General features: G+C 42.3%; 1 protein-coding gene and 1 long non-coding RNA gene across 13 annotated transcripts in view; one reads left to right on the top strand and one right to left on the bottom strand.

The window, feature by feature from the left end:
• The window catches only part of LOC124142732 (sodium/hydrogen exchanger 9B2-like), a 43,350-nt gene extending 24,971 nt beyond the window's left edge, over positions 1 to 18,379 (top strand). For 9 of the 12 annotated variants that reach the window (XM_046511354.2, XM_046511355.2, XM_046511359.2 and 6 more), the window contains one exon: positions 15,139 to 18,379. In XM_046511354.2, coding sequence (XP_046367310.2) covers positions 15,139 to 15,432 — 294 coding nt within the window. In that variant the 3' untranslated portion in view covers positions 15,433 to 18,379. Of the gene's footprint in view, positions 1 to 92; positions 1,842 to 15,138 lie in introns of those variants that run through there. The other 3 variants (XR_007222508.1, XM_048400743.1, XM_048400742.1) reach the window with 3 other exon arrangements.
• Positions 11,811 to 14,069, bottom strand: LOC125382664. Its single transcript, XR_007222509.1, has 3 exons — positions 13,916 to 14,069; positions 13,148 to 13,308; positions 11,811 to 12,703 (listed from the first exon to the last, which is right to left on the bottom strand). It is a non-coding gene; the product is annotated as an uncharacterized LOC125382664 (long non-coding RNA).
• Positions 18,380 to 18,813: the final 434 nt, after the last annotated feature.

Raw genomic sequence — 18,813 nt, 5'->3', positions numbered from 1 at the left:
ATCTGGCTGGAACATTGGCTGAAGGTCTATCGAGAAGAATGTGTGTGATTGTATCTGGTTAGAACATCGGCGGAAGCTCTGCCCAGAAGAAAGTATGGAGTCACATCTGGCTGGAACATCGGCTGAAGGTCTTTCGAGAAGAATGTGTGTGATTGTATCTGGTTAGAACACCTAGCTCTTCCCAGAAGAAAGTATGGAGTCACATCTGGCTGGAACATTGGCTGAAGGTCTTTCGAGAAGAATGTGTGTGATTGTATCTGGTTAGAACACCTAGCTCTTCCCAGAAGAAAGTATGGAGTCACATCTGGCTGGAACATTGGCTGAAGGTCTTTTGAGAAGAATGTGTGTGATTGTATCTGGTTAGAACATCGGCGGAAGCTCTGCCCAGAAGAAAGTATGGAGTCACATCTGGCTGGAACATCGGCTGAAGGTCTTTCGAGAAGAATGTGTGTGATTGTATCTGGTTAGAACATCGGCGGAAGCTCTGCCCAGAAGAAAGTATGGAGTCACATCTGGCTGGAACATTGGCTGAAGGTCTTTCGAGAAGAATGTGTGTGATTGTATCTGGTTAGAACATCGGCGGAAGCTCTGCCCAGAAGAAAGTATGGAGTCACATCTGGCTGGAACATTGGCTGAAGGTCTTTCGAGAAGAATGTGTGTGATTGTATCTGGTTGGAACATCAGCTGAAGCTCTGCCCAGAAGGAAGTGTGTGATTATATCTGGTTAGAACATCGGCTGAAGCTCTGCCCAGAAGGAAGTGGGTAATTATATCTGGTTAGAACATCGGCTGAAGCTCTGTCCTGAAGAAAGTGTGTGATTATATCTGGTTAGAACATCGGCTGAAGCTCTGTCCTGAAGAAAGTGGCTGATTATATTTGGTTAGAACATCGGCTGAAGCTCTGTCCTGAAGAAAGTGGCTGATTATATTTGGTTAGAACATCGGCTGAAGCTCTGCCTAGAAGGAAGGGCTTGATCACATTCATCTGCAGAAGATTGGTCCACAATGACCCAAATCAATGAGTTCAAAATTTGATTACTTGTCACAATGAGGCACTTCTCACGCCACTTGACTTAACATTATCTCAACAATCTTTTTCACAAGTTATTTCAGTATTTCTGAAACAAATATTTTATAAAAAAATTCTACCTTTCATCAGAAACATCATGTTTGGGTCACACCACTGACCACTGACCACTGTTTCTTGCTGACTCTGCAGTTTGCTGTGACATACCCTCACTTACTATTTGTCTGCACATCGTGCCAGGAGTGTGCCGTTTAGTATAATGTCCTTCAGGCCAGGTGGCACAGCTTAGGATAGAAAAGATAACTTCTTTGAGCTTGTGGAGCAGGGGTAGATACTACGATTTAAATGCAACTAGTTCACAACTCATTTGTAGTTTATGTTACACAACTGGATTTTTTTGTGAAAACAGCAAGTCTTTCCAGAGTTTACTACTCTGACCCTGATATACCTCGCTCAATTGCTCACTGCTGCTTGGGACCTGGCTTGTTGCCCTGAGGCAGGACATTTATCTGTGCTCAGTGAGACGTTCAACTGTTGCCATCATGAAGAGAACTGGAGCCACTTGGACAAATCCATCGTAGTGCTATGACTCTTAACTCCCATACTATAACATAGACTAACAATGTCCATAATGCTATGACGATCTAAACTCTCATTCTCTAACAAAGAGTTACGATAATCATAGCACTATGAGGGGGCACGGGGGGCCCAGTCGTTAAGGCAACGCAATTCACTGTGCAGATTTGCGTCCCTTGGGCATGCCAGAAACCTATGAATGTGGGTTTGAATCCCAGTTCACCCCGATTATGTTTTTTGGTTTGTCAGCACCATACTTGTACTCATAGGTTTCATCGAAGTGGTAAACGTCTTATACCTGCATCACTTCGGGCTTTCCTCCCACATTAAGCTGACACGCCGTGATGCAACTGTAATACTGTTGAAAGCGGCGTTAAACCCAACTCACTCACTCACTCATAGCACTATGACGATCTACAAAAATACGAAAATACACGAAATACACGAACAAAGACTTACGATAGTTGTAATGCTACGACGATAGGACTCTTGAATTGTTTGATAGGCATTTCTTAGAAGTTGACGGATGACAATGTAGACAGTCTTACTTGACAATCTTATAAAGTTCTTTACCGAAACATGTTATATAACACTATAATAAAGATATTATGTCTACTTTGTCAATAGTACTCATACATAGAATTAAGATAGTTGAAAATTCCATACTCTAACATAGACTTTGGTAGTTATGCTAAGATCGTCATGTGCAAGTGGGCCAAGATCCACTTGTTGACAATCATATCAGTAGATTCTCCATACATGTGTGACATCATGGATGTGATCCTCCGGTGTAGGGATGTCATAGACTGCTACTGAATATCAGGGATACCACAGATTGACTCGTGTTAGCAGTTGGTGTAAATTTACGTTTCATTGTCTACAACTGTAGTTGATTGTCTGAATTCCCTGTAGTTGGTAGTTTGTTATAGTGTGAGTAGACTGTTGATCAGGTCGTGATAATGTCACTCGTGGCATATGTTTGTTGTTGAAGAACCAACATCGTCGGCACTACCTTAAAATGGCCACTCAACTTGTCTCAAGTGCCAATAATTTGAAGTAGTCTTTTGCCAGTAGATTTAGATTGAGGTTATTTCTCTAAAAAAAACCAAGAAAAATGTAATTTTAGAATGATTTTTTAAATATTTCAAGATACATCTGTGAATAAATGAAATAAACATATTGAAGATTGTGTGTTTCATTTTGTTTTTTGGTGCACGTTTCTTTTATGAATTTGATAAAATTTGTTTTGATGTCTAAGAGGGGTTTCTGACATTTTTTATTTTTATGCAAATTGTGAGAGTGATGGGTGCTACTGGTAGAGCAGGACGTGCTTACCCTTTCAATAAACACCTGGCGTCATCACTGACTTTCAGTGATCCATTCCTATAGTTTTCACAACTATTTGCCTTTTGGGCCTATGGAATCTCTTTTGTCGGATGAGACTGGCATTGACATTTTATGTTTATTGTAATTGACTCGCAGTGATTCCGACTCTGACCTGTGCAGTAGGAAGATCATTTTTCTCTTACATGTCGATTCGTCTGATGCTGCCTGACTAATGAACATGTTCCATTTGACATGTTCCATCAAATGAAGGCATCTTGTTTTGTGCAATTCATTGTGATTTTGTTTTAATTAGTTTGTGTTTAAATTCTTTTACATATCTAAATTGACAAATGATGGTTAAAAGAAAATTTTTGGACCAGTTTTCCTCACTTGCTATTGATCTTTGTCACCATATTAAGTTTGTAGCATATTATAGCTAAAATGGATAGAAATATTATTAAACCGCCCGCATGTTATCAAAAATGAGCGGGCCACTGTAACTTGATAATGCCCTCATATTGCTTGACGGCGGGCCATTATCACGCCCATTGTTAGGTGACGTCATAAGATGGGATAGGTGACGTCACGTTCAATAGTGACGTCATCTGGTTTGTTCTATGACGTTTCCATATTTGTAAAAGTTGGTCAGAGACATTCGTGTTGATTGCAGTCAATGTTTCAAAATCGATATTGTTGTTTCTTTTTATTTGATAACAAATTCCATCCATTTTAGCTATAATGACGGTAACACTATTTTTCAGGGCATTTTCATTTGCAGAAGCCCTCGGTCTTTTCAACTGACCTCCTTCGTCGGGCAGTTAATGGAAGACCTCGGGCTTCTGCAAATGATAATGCCCTGAAAAATAGCGTTACCCTTATAATAACATTATTAATTCAAACTTAAGGTGAGCTACAGGGCCTTGTTGCTCAATTCATTGTTATGTATATTGTCTTCTCCTTCATCCATCCATCAGTCAACATAACTGCTTCACCATTGTCTGTAGGGATGACCTCCAAACTCAGGAGAATGTCTAGCATCATGATATCTGAACCCAAACTTAGGAGAATGTCTAGCATCATGATATCTGGACCCAAGCTTAGGAGAATGTCTAGCATCATGATATCTGGACCCAAGCTTAGGAGAATGTCTAGCATCATGATATCTGAACCCAAACTTAGGAGAATGTCTAGCATCATGATATCTGAACCCAAACTTAGGAGAATGTCTAGCATCATGATATCTGGACCCAAACTTAGGAGAATGTCTTGCATCATGATATCTGGACCCAAACTTAGAATGTCTAGCATCATGATATCTGAACCCAAACTTAGAATGTCTAGCATCATGATATCTGAACCCAAACTTAGAATGTCTAGCATCATGATATCTGAACCCAAACTTAGAATGTCTAGCATCATGATATCTGAACCCAAACTTAGAATGTCTAGCATCATGATATCTGAACCGCCTCCGGGTCTAGTGGAGAGCAGAAGGTCTTGGGTTTGATGTCTAGCCACGTCATACCAAAAGATGTTAGTACTGTATAAGGAGACAGTACATGTTTCAAATCATTTATTCCATTAATGCATATTGCTGAGGTCACCTGTAACACATAGCTGGATTATATAATGTTCAGTCACCTGTAAATACAGACGTAGTTGGACTAAACTTGGTTTATCATGTTAGTATGTCTGCTGTACATATATATATATGTGTTATGTAACTATCTGTCAGATTAACTATAGTATCCCTGTGTTATGGGTTTTCTCTCTAATCACATAAACAACTGTAAAACATCTCAGAAGACAACTTTCTCTTAAAAACAAGCCATCATCTTCTTAGTATTTATAATGTTTGTGTGATGCTACACCTCCGCCACCACCACCCACCCACCCCACCCCGTTATAGTGCGAGTAATCGCGATTAACATGGCCGTCCGAAAACTATGATGTCTGAAAAACCTATGATCCTACGATCATATGAAAGCATCGTATGGTCCTTAATTTTTTTTTTGTAGTATATATACCAAGCGCCAGACTTAACCAGGATATATCCTGGCGATAGTGAGTGTAATTGCTCTTGCTCCAAGAAACATAATGAGGTATATCCTGGGGTATGGTCTTCATCTAGATCTCAAAGTTGACAAGTGAATGGAGTGTGAGAATCACTTTATTGTGGCTTTGTTAGCTTCATGTGATAATGTCATTGATTTTGCAGCAGCACAGTCTTACAGTAATTGGGGAGTTTCCATCAATCATGTCTATGTTTCTTCGGTTCTACTGCCCGTGTCAATAGTTTTATCAGTAAGTGATGAGAAGCATAATGGATCACAGTTAAACCAGTTCAGAAGTACGGGGTGCAGCGGGGTAGCCTTGTGGTCAAAGCATTCACTCATGTTCAAGATCCGGGTTTGATTCCCGACATGGGTACAATGTGTGAAGCCCATTTCTGGTGTCCCCTGCCGTGATATTGCTTAAATATTGCTAAAAGAAGTGTAAAACCAACTCCTTCACACAGAAGTATTGGGGCTGTGGTTTGAGTTTAAAACAAATAGTATATCTGAGGTGTGATTTCTTGTAGGAATAGTGGGTAGGTTCAAACAGTGAATCCTGTGAAGACTACGGGTTAGAATTGGTCTTCAGCAACCCATGCTTGTTGTAAGAGGTAACTAACGGGATCAGGTGGTCAGACTGGCTGACTTGGTTGATACATGTCATCGTATCCCAATTGTGTAGATCGATGTGCATTATGTCAATCACTGGATTGTCTGGTCCAGACGATTTTTTACAGATCACCGTCATATAGTTGGAATATTGCTGAGTGCGGTGTTAAACAACAAACACACAAAAGACAAATAATCAAACAGTGAAATGAAAGAAACATGCTGCTTGAGGTGATTTGTTGAATGACAAGTTCAAGAGTTACTTCCCTTTCCATATTGATGAGAAAAAACGTTTATGACTTATTTGACCAGCAGTTCCATAAACTAAATAACAGAAAGAAAACTCCTGACTAAACACATCTCACCACAGGGTTGCAATTTGTTTTTGATTAAACTATTGTTGATAACATGTTTTCGTTTTTGTTGAATTTAATTATAAGGATTAAGTCTGAATTTTTTTCGGTTCATTGATGTATGACTCGAAACACCAATGTGTTTTATGAGAATCCGCTATTGGTTTTTGGGTTTTTAAATTCATACCTCAATGAATTGAAAAACTTTTCATGGTCAATCCATAAGTACTAGCATACTGAGCGTAGAGGGTTATGAAAGCATGCCATCGGCCATCTCTGTGCTCTTCCAAGTGTTTACTTTTCACATTCATGACGTCTCCCCCATTTCTCCCCCATTTCTCCTTGGTGAACACTGATGAACAGTAGCTCTACGATGACAAGGAGATGTGTCTGCTCCAGTAAACATTTCACATGATGCCAGCCAAGTCTTCTAGGATAGGTTATGTTGGATGGGAATTCTGAACCTGGAACATGTTTATTTGTCAAGTATATGACTTGTCCTGCACCCTGGCAGCGAAACACAAGCATGTAATTCAAATCAGGATACAAATAGGCAAATCTGGCTAGCTAAAGACCACCATAAGAAAAAAAACAATGAAAGAGAGAAGTTTATTTGGAATACATGTCAGTCTAGGAGTGCCAGCAGAGTGCAATACCTACTGGTATTCTAGTGGTATTTTAACAGAGTTGTGCCTCTTGGCAGACAGAGTCCCAAATTCACCATTAAATCTGTCACATGCATCACTTCCTCCGACACTTCATGATACCACGGAAACACTGTTCCAAGTGGAATTAAACCCCAACTCACTCACTCACTACTCCCCACTGGAGATGCTGCTCTATAAATCTGGATGTGTCTGTATATTATACACAACACAGGGTTTATCCACAGGTAAGGGAAGCTCTGATTTAGTAATGAAATATGAATTATGTATCAATTTAAAGAATCCTTTAATAAAGAAGTGTGTTTTATCAGCGTGCAGTTTTTCAGCTATATTGTTTACAGTGACATAACCTCTTCTGTAAAACAGTGTGTCTGATGTTTGATCTTGGATATCATGTTGATGAGTTATTGTTATCATCCCCAGCCACAAAGTGGGGCGGGGGATATAGGTTCATTCATACGTCGGTCCTTTCGTCTGCTTCTCAAAGGGGAGAAATTTTCTCAAAAACTATTTAAGTCAGAGAAATGAAATTTACACACTGATGTTACTGGTCATGATCTCAAATGGGTTTGAAAATTGGTGTCTTAAATTCACTTTTTTACAGAGTTATGGCCCTTGCTTTGTGCTTTTCATTATAGTGCATACTGCATGAAATTTTCTCGGAAACGACTAAAGTTTCATGAATGAATTTTTGCATGCTTATCTAAGAGATACTTGTCAAGATCGAGTTTGAAACCTGGTCCTGTCAATTATTGTTTTACAGAGTTCTGGCCCTTGTTCCATGCTTTTCAACTTAGTGCATGGTGTCTGCAATGGGGACATGTTTTCCCAGACACTACTGAAGCTACATGAATGAAACTTTGCATGCTTATTGAAGAGATACTTGTCAAGACTGTGTTCAAAATTAGTCCTATAAATTAAATGTATTTTTTTCTGGAGTTACTTCCCTGGCTATATGTTTTTAGGTTTTGAGCATACACAGTTACGGCCCTTAATCCATGATGTTTTACAATGTGCATAGTGTCTGCAATGGGGACGATTTTTCTCAGAAACTGTGATGTTAGTTTATCTAAGAGATACTCATCAAGACTAATTTATTTTTTCCAGAGAATGAGCCTTTTGTGTGTAATAATTTCACATGTAATCATTGTTTGTGATGACATAAAGCAGCCCAAGTGGCTATCTCTTCTCAAGGCTTTATAGGACTCTTTTTTATAGTTTATATTCACTGCTATATGAACAAACATAATTCTAATGTGCCCCATGGCAGGAGATAGTGATAACGCTGTTTATTACCCATAGGGTTAGAAATAAACTGGTGCACCAATGTATGTTCCAGTCATCCAAACAGCACTGTTGTCATTGTTCAAATCTTATGAAATGAGGACTAAGAAATAATGTGTATTAAAGAAATTATTTCACTCACATATGTGTTACACTGATTTTACGAAACTCATGTAAGAATTCATGTATTACCCTCGCTCTCACTCAGGACAAACAAGAATTCTGACACTCGTAAAATCAGTATGACTCACATGCTTGTACCTGTATAATATTCTCTTTTTTGGGGGGGGGCGGTCGGGTAGAGTGTACATGGGTACAATGTGTGAAGCCCATTTCTGGTGTCCTCCGCCGTGATATTGCTGGAATATTGTTAAAAGCGGCATAAAATCAAACTGACTCACTCACTCACTCTATGTTTTGTTGTGTATAATTCATGTTTTTGACTTCATTTTGCAACTCCGATGATTACTTAAAACAGTATTTACCTGTCCTGTATTCCTGATGATTCATTATCACAGACATATTGAAGCTGCACTTTCTCCAGGCAACCATGAGACAAGGGGAAGTAACTGAGGGTGGCTTTCATTAATGTGTATCATTTGTTTCTTTTTTTCAGCTCATTCATATATTGTTGATAATTGCCTGCAGTGCCTCAATGGAAACATCCATAGAAGTACGGAAACATATGGGCCCTTTGTGGAAACCACAGTGACAATGTCCACAACAACCTATGCTGGTGGTAACAGCTGACTAATTAGAATTGGTCAGGATCAATATCAATCAATAAAGTGTGTGGTACAGACTCTTGATGCCCTGATTTAAATCTAGCTGCAATATTACTCACTGCAGCAAAAAACAACAAACAAGTGTTGGCCTGGAATTAAAAAGATCTGATGATAGAAATGTACAAACATTTTCAAGATTAGAAAAATCTTTTGTGAAATAGACAGCCATAGTTGACCCAAATGTTGTGAGTTGTACCCATTATACATCAAGCTGAGATACATGCTTGGCTCTGTTGTTGAGTTGTACCCATTATACATCAAGCTGAGATACATGCTTGGCTCTGTTGTTGAGTTGTACCATTATACATCAAGCTGAGATACATGCTTGGCTCTGTTGTTGAGTTGTACCATTATACATCAAGCTGAGATACATGCTTGGCTCTGTTGTTGAGTTGTACCATTATACATCAAGCTGAGATACATGCTTGGCTCTGTTGTTGAGTTGTACCCATTATACATCAAGCTGAGATACATGCTTGGCTCTGTTGTTGAGTTGTACCATTATACATCAAGCTGAGATACATGCTTGGCTCTGTTGTTGAGTTGTACCCATTATACATCAAGCTGAGATACATGCTTGGCTCTGTTGTTGAGTTGTACCCATTATACATCAAGCTGAGATACATGCTTGGCTCTGTTGTTGAGTTGTACCCATTATACATCCAGCTGAGATACATGCTTGGCTCTGTTGTTGAGTTGTACCCATTATACATCAAGCTGAGATACATGCTTGGCTCTGTTGTTGAGTTGTACCCATTATACATCAAGCTGAGATACATGCTTGGCCCTGTTGTTGAGTTTTACCCATTATACATCAAGCTGAGATACATGCTTGGCTCTGTTGTTGAGTTGTACCCATTATACATCCAGCTGAGATACATGCTTGGCTCTGTTGTTGAGTTGTACCCATTATACATCAAGCTGAGATACATGCTTGGCCCTGTTGTTGAGTTGTACCCATTATACATCCAGCTGAGATACATGCTTGGCTCTGTTGTTGAGTTGTATCCATTATACATCAAGCTGAGATACATGCTTGGCTCTGTTGTGAGTTGTACCCATTATACATCAAGCTGAGATACATGCTTGGCTCTGTTGTTGAGTTGTACCCATTATACATCAAGCTGAGAAACATGCTTGGCTCTGTTGTGAGTTGTACCGGTACCCATTATACATCAAGCTGAGATACATGCATGGCTCTGTTGTTGAGTTGTACCCATTATACATCAAGCTGAGATACATGCTTGGCTCTGTTGTTGAGTTGTACCCATTATACATCAAGCTGAGATACATGCTTGGCTCTGTTGTGAGTTGTACCCATTATACATCAAGCTGAGAAACATGCTTGGCTCTGTTGTGAGTTGTACCGGTACCCATTATACATCAAGCTGAGATACATGCTTGGCTCTGTTGTTGAGTTGTACCATTATACATCAAGCTGAGATACATGCTTGGCTCTGTTGTTGAGTTGTACCCATTATACATCCAGCTGAGATACATGCTTGGCTCTGTTGTTGAGTTGTACCATTATACATCAAGCTGAGATACATGCTTGGCTCTGTTGTTGAGTTGTACCCATTATACATCAAGCTGAGATACATGCTTGGCTCTGTTGTTGAGTTGTACCCATTATACATCCAGCTGAGATACATGCTTGGCTCTGTTGTTGAGTTGTACCCATTATACATCCAGCTGAGATACATGCTTGGCTCTGTTGTTGAGTTGTACCCATTATACATCAAGCTGAGATACATGCTTGGCTCTCTTGTTGAGTTGTACCCATTATACATCCAGCTGAGATACATGCTTGGCTCTGTTGTTGAGTTGTACCCATTATACATCAAGCTGAGATACATGCTTGGCTCTGTTGTTGAGTTGTACCATTATACATCCAGCTGAGATACATGCTTGGCTCTGTTGTTGAGTTGTACCAATTATACATCCAGCTGAGATACATGCTTGGCTCTGTTGTTGAGTTGTACCCATTATACATCAAGCTGAGAAGTATGCTTGGCTCTGTTGTTGAGTTGTACCCATTATACATCAAGCTGAGATACATGCTTGGCTCTGTTGTTGAGTTGTACCATTATACATCAAGCTGAGATACATGCTTGGCTCTGTTGTTGAGTTGTACCCATTATACATCCAGCTGAGATACATGCTTGGCCCTGTTGTTGAGTTGTACCCATTATACATCAAGCTGAGAAACATGCTTGGCTCTGCTGTTGAGTTGTACCCATTATACATCAAGCTGAGAAACATGCTTGGCTCTGTTGTTGAGTTGTACCGGTACCCATTATACATCCAGCTGAGATACATGCTTGGCTCTGTTGTTGAGTTGTACCCATTATACATCAAGCTGAGAAACATGCTTGGCTCTGTTGTTGAGTTGTACCCATTATACATCAAGCTGAGATACATGCTTGGCTCTGTTGTTGAGTTGTACCGGTACCCATTATACATCCAGCTGAGATACATGCTTGGCTCTGTTGTTGAGTTGTACCCATTATACATCAAGCTGAGAAACATGCTTGGCTCTGTTGTTGAGTTGTACCGGTACCCATTATACATCAAGCTGAGATACATGCTTGGCTCTGTTGTTGAGTTGTACCCATTATACATCCAGCTGAGATACATGCTTGGCTCTGTTGTTGAGTTGTACCCATTATACATTCAGCTGAGATACATGCTTGGCTCTCTTGTTGAGGTGTGTTACAGCATGTACAAACACATGCCACCCTCTTATCTGTGTTGGGGGGCGGTGGGGTAGCCTAGTGGTTAAAGCATTTGCTCATCACTCCGAAGACCCAGGTTTGATTCCCCACATGGGTACAATGTGTGAAGCTCATTTCTGGTGTCCCCTGCCATGATATTCCTGGAATATTGCTAAAGTGGCATAAAACCATACTTACTCACTCACTTATCTTTTTGGAATATATTTTTGAATAGCAACAAGACTATTGTCCATGCTGTGAAGGAAAGACACTGACAATGATCTGACTTATTTAGAAATACCAGCCATGACAGCTGTGTACAGGAATGTTTCAAGTCTACATCAGACACTCGTTACTGTTAAAGGGTCTTACTGCTTTGTTGTGGTGGCTTTGTAAAAACCCTATAGTTGATCCTTGCCCCAGAGGTGTGTCCCTAACATCCATGTGCTCCCGTTTCAAGCCACACCCATCCTTGTACCCAGAGGTGTGTCCCAAACATCCATGTGCACAATTCAAGCCACACCCATCCTTGTACCCAGAGGTGTGTCCCAACCATCCATGTGCACAATTCAAGCCACACCCACCCTTGTACCCAGAGGTGTGTCCCAACCATCCATGTGCACAATTCAAGCCACACCCACCCTTGTACCTTGTACAAATTCGGATTTTTGAGAATTGTACACCTTTTTACTCCAAAGACCGTCTCTGTTAATACAGATTGAAAGGCATATGATATTGTATCCCTGTGTTGCCACACATGTTCCAAAGTCAACTTGGTAGAATCTTTATGAGTCACAGATACCTGTAAACAGAATATTGTTCAATTAGTTTTAATGCATGTTGGCCATAGCTGGCACAGGTACTACAGACATGTACCCAAACACATTTCTGTATACACAGATGTACCCTAGCCAAAATAGTCCAGAAATGTACCCTGGTATGGAAATATTAAGGGCACTAAAGTTGGGGAGTCTATTCTCAACAGGCACCAGATTCCAGTGTCATATGTGTTACCAAGCCATGCTACATGTGTGAAAACAGAAAGGTACCTGGGCTACATATTGTGTAGTACTTTTGCTGATAGCAACCCGGACATCAGTCCAGGTTCGACTCAAGGTTTGGTTCTTCTTGTGTAAAGTGCAGTGGTGTCACAGTTGCTGTCTGAGTGCCACAGGCTGTTCATCCAGCTGGCCCACAAAGCTGCTGTTATTATCCCCCGCCATATAGTTAAAGGGGTAGATAGGAATGGGTGCTGTTCGTCCGTCCGTCCTCCTGTCCATCTGTCCCATCATGTTTTGTTCCGGAGCAGAACTAAAAAATCATGAGAGATATCTTAACCAAATTTAGTACATAGATAGGTCTAGTGGCGAACTGGTGCCTTAAAATAGTTTGGGTTTCTTGAAAAAAATATTGTTCGAGTTTCCATGGCAACGACTTTAACTTAAACTGAAAATGGCGGTAGAGCTCGTTTTGGGAGCAGATCTTGAAAACAGTACAATACTTCTTGCCTTGCACACAACCGGACATATCATATTGGCGGGGGATATGAGTATTTCAAGCTTGTTTGCTTTTGACTTTGTCAACAGTGTTTGAAAAAGCTGCCCAGTATTTTCCACTGATAATTGGTATGGTTGGTACTTAACCATGTTAACAGTGTTGTGAATCAAAGATTGTGTAACATCTTCCCTCTTTTCCCATGCTGCCCAGCGCTACGACTGTCGTAAGTCTGTGTTAAAGTATGTGAGTTACAATCACCTCAGTGCTAAGATCACTTTGTACAATGGCACCCAGACAAGTTGTATGCAGAGTCTTCATTGGCTGCACATGTTTGCTGCCCGCTGGTATGTGTTGTGCTAGTTGGTCCCACTTGTCACATGACATTCAACACCGCTGAGGAGGCCTAACCAGTTGTTTTCCTGCTTTAGAGATGAAATAGTGATGAATTAAATAATACAGTATTCGATGTAATAAGTGCCCAGGGCCCTCTCAAAATTAGAAATAAGGGGCTCTTATTAGAAAATTATTTCGGTGAAGAAAAACAGAGTTGAAAGATCGTAAATTTCGTGGTTTTTGCTGACGGCCTGAAATGTTTATATACGATGGATATATTTTTCCTGAATTTAATTGCCCATAATTAAGGGTGCATGTAACACACGAGTGTGTATTATACACAAATAAATAAGTCTTGTGTACATTGATCAATCGGAAGGGGTTCTAATTGGGATTGTTCACTAGCCAATATCACCACGGGCACTTATAAGAGCAGGGCGCTTATTACGTCGAATACGGTAATTTAGAATAATCGCTCATTTTTTAACATGAATATTTTTCTTTGTAGTTTTGCTATTTCTTTTTCAATTGAATTTTCAGACATTTATGCTTAACCCAAATGATCTCCAATAACACTTTTATTCATGTCTTTTATTTTGCTCCTGCATCTTGAACCCCAAATCCAAAAGCACAAAATATGTTGTATTGACCTGAACGATATTTCTCAGCAGACCAATCCTTCATCTGACTTACATGATCTGTGATCTGCATCCAGTCCTCGGCGCCAACAGATGCAGGTGACCTCAGGGTCACGATTGTCCTGTTTTCACACTCTCTGTGTCCTCTTGTTGCCTTCCAGCACACAGAGCTGCAACGATTCATGTTACTGTGCATCTATGCATCTGCATAATTCGGGACCCTCCATTTGATATTCTTGTGGGGGGGCCTGGGTTTGTTGTCTTTTAATAATATGTTCCAGATGATACCAAATATTTTTCTATTTTGGCACCAATTCCATAAAAAGTTTTACAAAAGATATTTACTGGTTTGTTGGATGTCCTGAAAATAACACGTTTGGCTCCTCCTTGTGCTCCATTCAGACAAAATGGTGACGTGCGAGGCCCAGTCGTGTGAGCCGCCGCAATTCACCTGGGCCCCGTTCCACAAAGCGATCTTAGCGTTTAGTCGGTCATAACTCCCATTCTTTAACACTGATTTACGACAGTCGTAGCGCTAAGATCGCTTTGTGGAACGGATCCCAGGTTCGCACCAATTATGCTGCTAGGTTTGTCGGCACCGTACTCGTGATTGTGGGTTTCGCCAAAGTGGTAAACGTCTGAGGCCTTCATCACTTTGGGTTTTCCTCTCACATCAAGTTGACACGCTGTGAATTAACTGGAATACTGTTCAAAGCGGCGTTGAACCCAACTCGTTTACTCACTCACTTTGGAGAAAGGGTTTGTTTTTAAGCAATGACCGAAACAATAAATGCTTTCTCTACCTCACTCCAGAATATTAAATGATGGGTCCCTAACACCATGATATAGGTAGTATACGTGAGGCTGTGTATTCACACATGTTTATGTTAACGCAGGTCATGTTGTATTTATCAATAATGTTGGTCAAATTTGTAACATACAATTTTCTGACAGTAAGTACATGAATTATAGAAACTAGATTACATACACTCGACTTTTCAACTTTAGTTTGTGCTGTATTGCAATCTTATGACAACAAATGTATTGTTACAGCCCTCCTTCCTTAGTACTGATCGTTATATTGAATAGAGTGAAACCTTGTTAGTCTGGACCCTGTTAATCCAAAACCCCACTTTTTGTGATGGTACATACAAAGGGACATCTCTCCATACCCATGTTTTGTTATTCCAGACAATTTCTTTGACCAGTCATGTCCAGATTAATGAGGTTGCACTTGACAGGACCTACACTAGTACATACTTTCCCTGTCCTTGACAGATCCTGACCATTGCCGTGTTGGCCATCTTGATCACTGCTCCCATCGGTGCTGCTCTGGTCACCATCTTTGGGCCAAAGCTGCTGAAAAAGACACAAAACGTTGAGAGTCCGGACGTTGTCTCGGACAGAGAGTCACATGCTATACAGGGACACAACAATCCTGTGTTCTGTGCCGAGGACGAGTCGGGAGCAGCCGACACCAAGGGAGTTCAGATAGAAGATGTATCTGGACAAGAGGCCAGGTTCCAGGGCAGCAGACAGGACGAGATGAATGGGGACACCACCAGGCTGTAACTAGTCACCCTGGAACCTAGAAGACCAGGAGCACTTTTTTACGTAGCTAAGACATCCGTAAACCTAGATACATATTGGTAAAGAACAGGATTACAAGACCCTGAAGGATCCTCTGGGGTCCTCACTGCTATGCATCGCTTCGAGATTTCTGACAGTGTCATTGTAAACTATGCATTACTGGTTTCTGTGATATTTATTCTAGAGTTATTATCATGTGTTCTTTGTTCTTGTTGCTATTTTTTGAATTTTTTATACATTGAAATCCATTTACGAGAAATCCTTCAGGTACCTCTATTTATACAAATCAAGTTGAAATCCATTGACAATATCCCTCTGATAACTGTTCATGCATATCAAGTTGAAATCCATTGACAGAAAATCTTTCAGACCTCTATTTGTTCAAAAATATGCTCAATGAGTCATGGGGTGCCACTGGCAAGGGTGTATGGTCCAGGGTGCCACTGACAAGGGTGCATGGTCCGGGGTGCCACTGACAAGGGTGCATGGTCCAGTGTGCCACTGACAAGGGTGCATGGTCCGGGGTGCCACTGACAAGGGTGCATGGTCCGGGGTGCCACTGACAAGGGTGCATGGTCCAGGGTGCCACTGACAAGGGTGCATGGTCCGGGATGCCACTGACAAGGGTGTATGGTCCGGGGTGCCACTGACAAGGGTGCATGGTCCGGGATGCCACTGACAAGGGTGTATGGTCCAGGGTGCCACTGACAAGGGCATATAGTCCGGGGTGCCACTGACGAGGGCATATGGTCCGGGGTGCCACTGACAAGGGTGTATGGTCCGGGGTGCCGCTGACAAGGGTGCATGGTCCGGGATGCCACTGACAAGGGTGCATGGTCCGGGGTGCCACTGACAAGGGTGTATGGTCCGGGATGCCACTGACAAGGGTGCATGGTCCGGGATGCCACTGACAAGGGCATATAGTCCGGGGTGCCACTGACAAGGGCATATGGTCCGGGGTGCCACTGACAAGGGTGCATGGTCCAGGGTGCCACTGACAAGGGTGTATGGTCCGGGGTGCCACTGACAAGGGTGCATGGTCCGGGGTGCCACTGACAAGGGCATATAGTCCGGGGTGCCACTGACAAGGGTGCATGGTCCGGGATGCCACTGACAAGGGTGTATGGTCAGGGGTGCCACTGACAAGGGCATATAGTCCGGGGTGCCACTGACAAGGGCATATGGTCCGGGGTGCCACTGTCAAGGGTGTATGGTCCGGGGTGCTGCTGACAAGGGTGCATGGTCGGGGGTGCCACTAACAAGGGTGTATGGTCCGGGGTGCCACTGACAAGGGTGCATGGTCCGGGATGCCACTGACAAGGGCATATAGTCCGGGGTGCCACTGACAAGGGTGCATGGTCCGGGGTGCCACTGACAAGGGTGTATGGTCCTGGGTGCCACTGACAAGGGTGCATGGTCCGGGATGCCACTGACAAGGGCATATGGTCCGGGGTGCCACTGACAAGAGCAAATCGTCCGGGGTGCCACTGACAAGGGCATATGGTCCGGGGTGCCACTGTCAAGGGTGTATGGTCCGGGGTGCTGCTGACAAGGGTGCATGGTCGGGGGTGCCACTAACAAGGGTGTATGGTCGGGGGTGCCACTGACAAGGGTGCATGGTCCGGGATGCCACTGACAAGGGCATATAGTCCAGGGTGCCACTGACAAGGGTGCATGGTCCGGGGTGCCACTGACAAGGGTGTATGGTCCTGGGTGCCACTGACAAGGGTGTATGGTCCGGGATGCCACTGACAAGGGTGCATGGTCCGGGATGCCACTGACAAGGGCATATGGTCCGGGGTGCCACTGACAAGGGCATATGGTCCGGGGTGCCACTGACAAGGGCATATGGTCCGGGGTGCCACTGACAAGGGTGTATGGTCCAGGGTGCAACTGACAAGGGTGTATGGTCAAGGGTGCCACTGACAGGGCATATAGTCCGGGGTGCCACTGACAAGGGCATATAGTCCGGGTGCCACTGACAAGGGTGCATGGTCCAGGGTGCCACTGACAAGGGCATATGGTCCGGGGTGCCACTGAGGGTGCCACATCTTGTGGAGCACAATTTGTGTCAGTGGTGAGGTGTTGTTACCCATGTCACAGAGCATCTTCCTGAGGCAAGGGAGTTCACTGACTGTTAAAGTCCAGTTTCTACCCTTGCTGAACTAGGCCGGAATTTCTGGTATTGATTGTAGGGCCACCAGTGGATATTGCGAGTTATGTCCCTTCTATGCCCCTCCTATTGACCAATGAGATTCAACCTCTCACATCACTTGCATCTGCTTTTAACAATATGGCAGCGCCCAGTCAAGACGATATGATAGATGATTGAGATGTATATTGTAATATAACAGGTCTTTCTTTGTGAAGTGCATCAAATCACGTGAGCACCTTGATTAACGCCATGAGAAGATTTGAAAAATATCTGTCGACGCCCAATTGACAGTACAGATCCTTAGCAAATCCTGCAGTTGATCAAAATCTGCACGTTCAAATCCATGTTGTTTATGAACCGGGTGTTGATTTCGTTGCAAGATTTTTATTGGATTATGCATAGACTCGTTAGTCCAGTCAAGATAACCCCATAATACCAGCCTGATACGACAAGGGTGGAAACTGGACTTTTACAGTCAGTAAATACCCTTACCTCAGGAAGATGGTCACAGAGCTGATGCCAGATAGTCTACGTTGACATTCTATATATTTTGTAGACATGTAATTTGAAATAACAAACATATTCAATCTTTGGTAATCCAGTTGGCTTCTCCCCCTTTGATCCCATGGCTTCCACCTTATATTGTTATCTGTGTACCATAATCCAACCTATAGTTAACAGATCAGGATTTATACATCATAACTCTTACCCTCACTCAGTATTCACTTGATGACAAGGCAAGACGTTGTTACAAACAATAAAAAATCTGCTATCCTTAACGTGTCATGTCTTAAAAAACGCCCAGTAGTATAAATTGCTGCAATGCGTTGTCCAGAGTTGCGTCCCTTGGGCACGCCAGAAACCTATGATTGTGGGTTCGCTCTGTTTGTTTCTAGGTTGGTCAGCACCATACCGGAGCTTGTGGGTTTAACCAAAGTTGTAAACATCTCAGACTTGCTTCTCTTCAGGCATTCTTCCCACATCAAGCTAACACGCCATGATATAACTGGAATACTGTTCTCACTCCCTGCACATTTCCACCGGGGTAGAATAGGTCTTCAGCAACCCATGCTTACCGTAAAAGGCGACTATGCTTGTCGTAAAAGGCGACTAACGGGGTCGGGTGATCAGGCTCGCTGACATGGTTGATGCATGTCATCGTATCTCAATTGCGTTGATTGATGCTCATGAGGTCAAACACTGGATTG

Source organism: Haliotis rufescens, unplaced genomic scaffold (assembly GCF_023055435.1).
Source record: "Haliotis rufescens isolate VD_foot unplaced genomic scaffold, xgHalRufe1.0.p SCAF_20, whole genome shotgun sequence".
In the NCBI taxonomy this organism is placed as follows: Eukaryota; Metazoa; Mollusca; class Gastropoda; order Lepetellida; family Haliotidae; genus Haliotis; species Haliotis rufescens.
The sequence above is the reverse complement of the archived record's forward strand: the minus strand, read 5'-3'. Positions and strand labels throughout refer to the sequence as shown.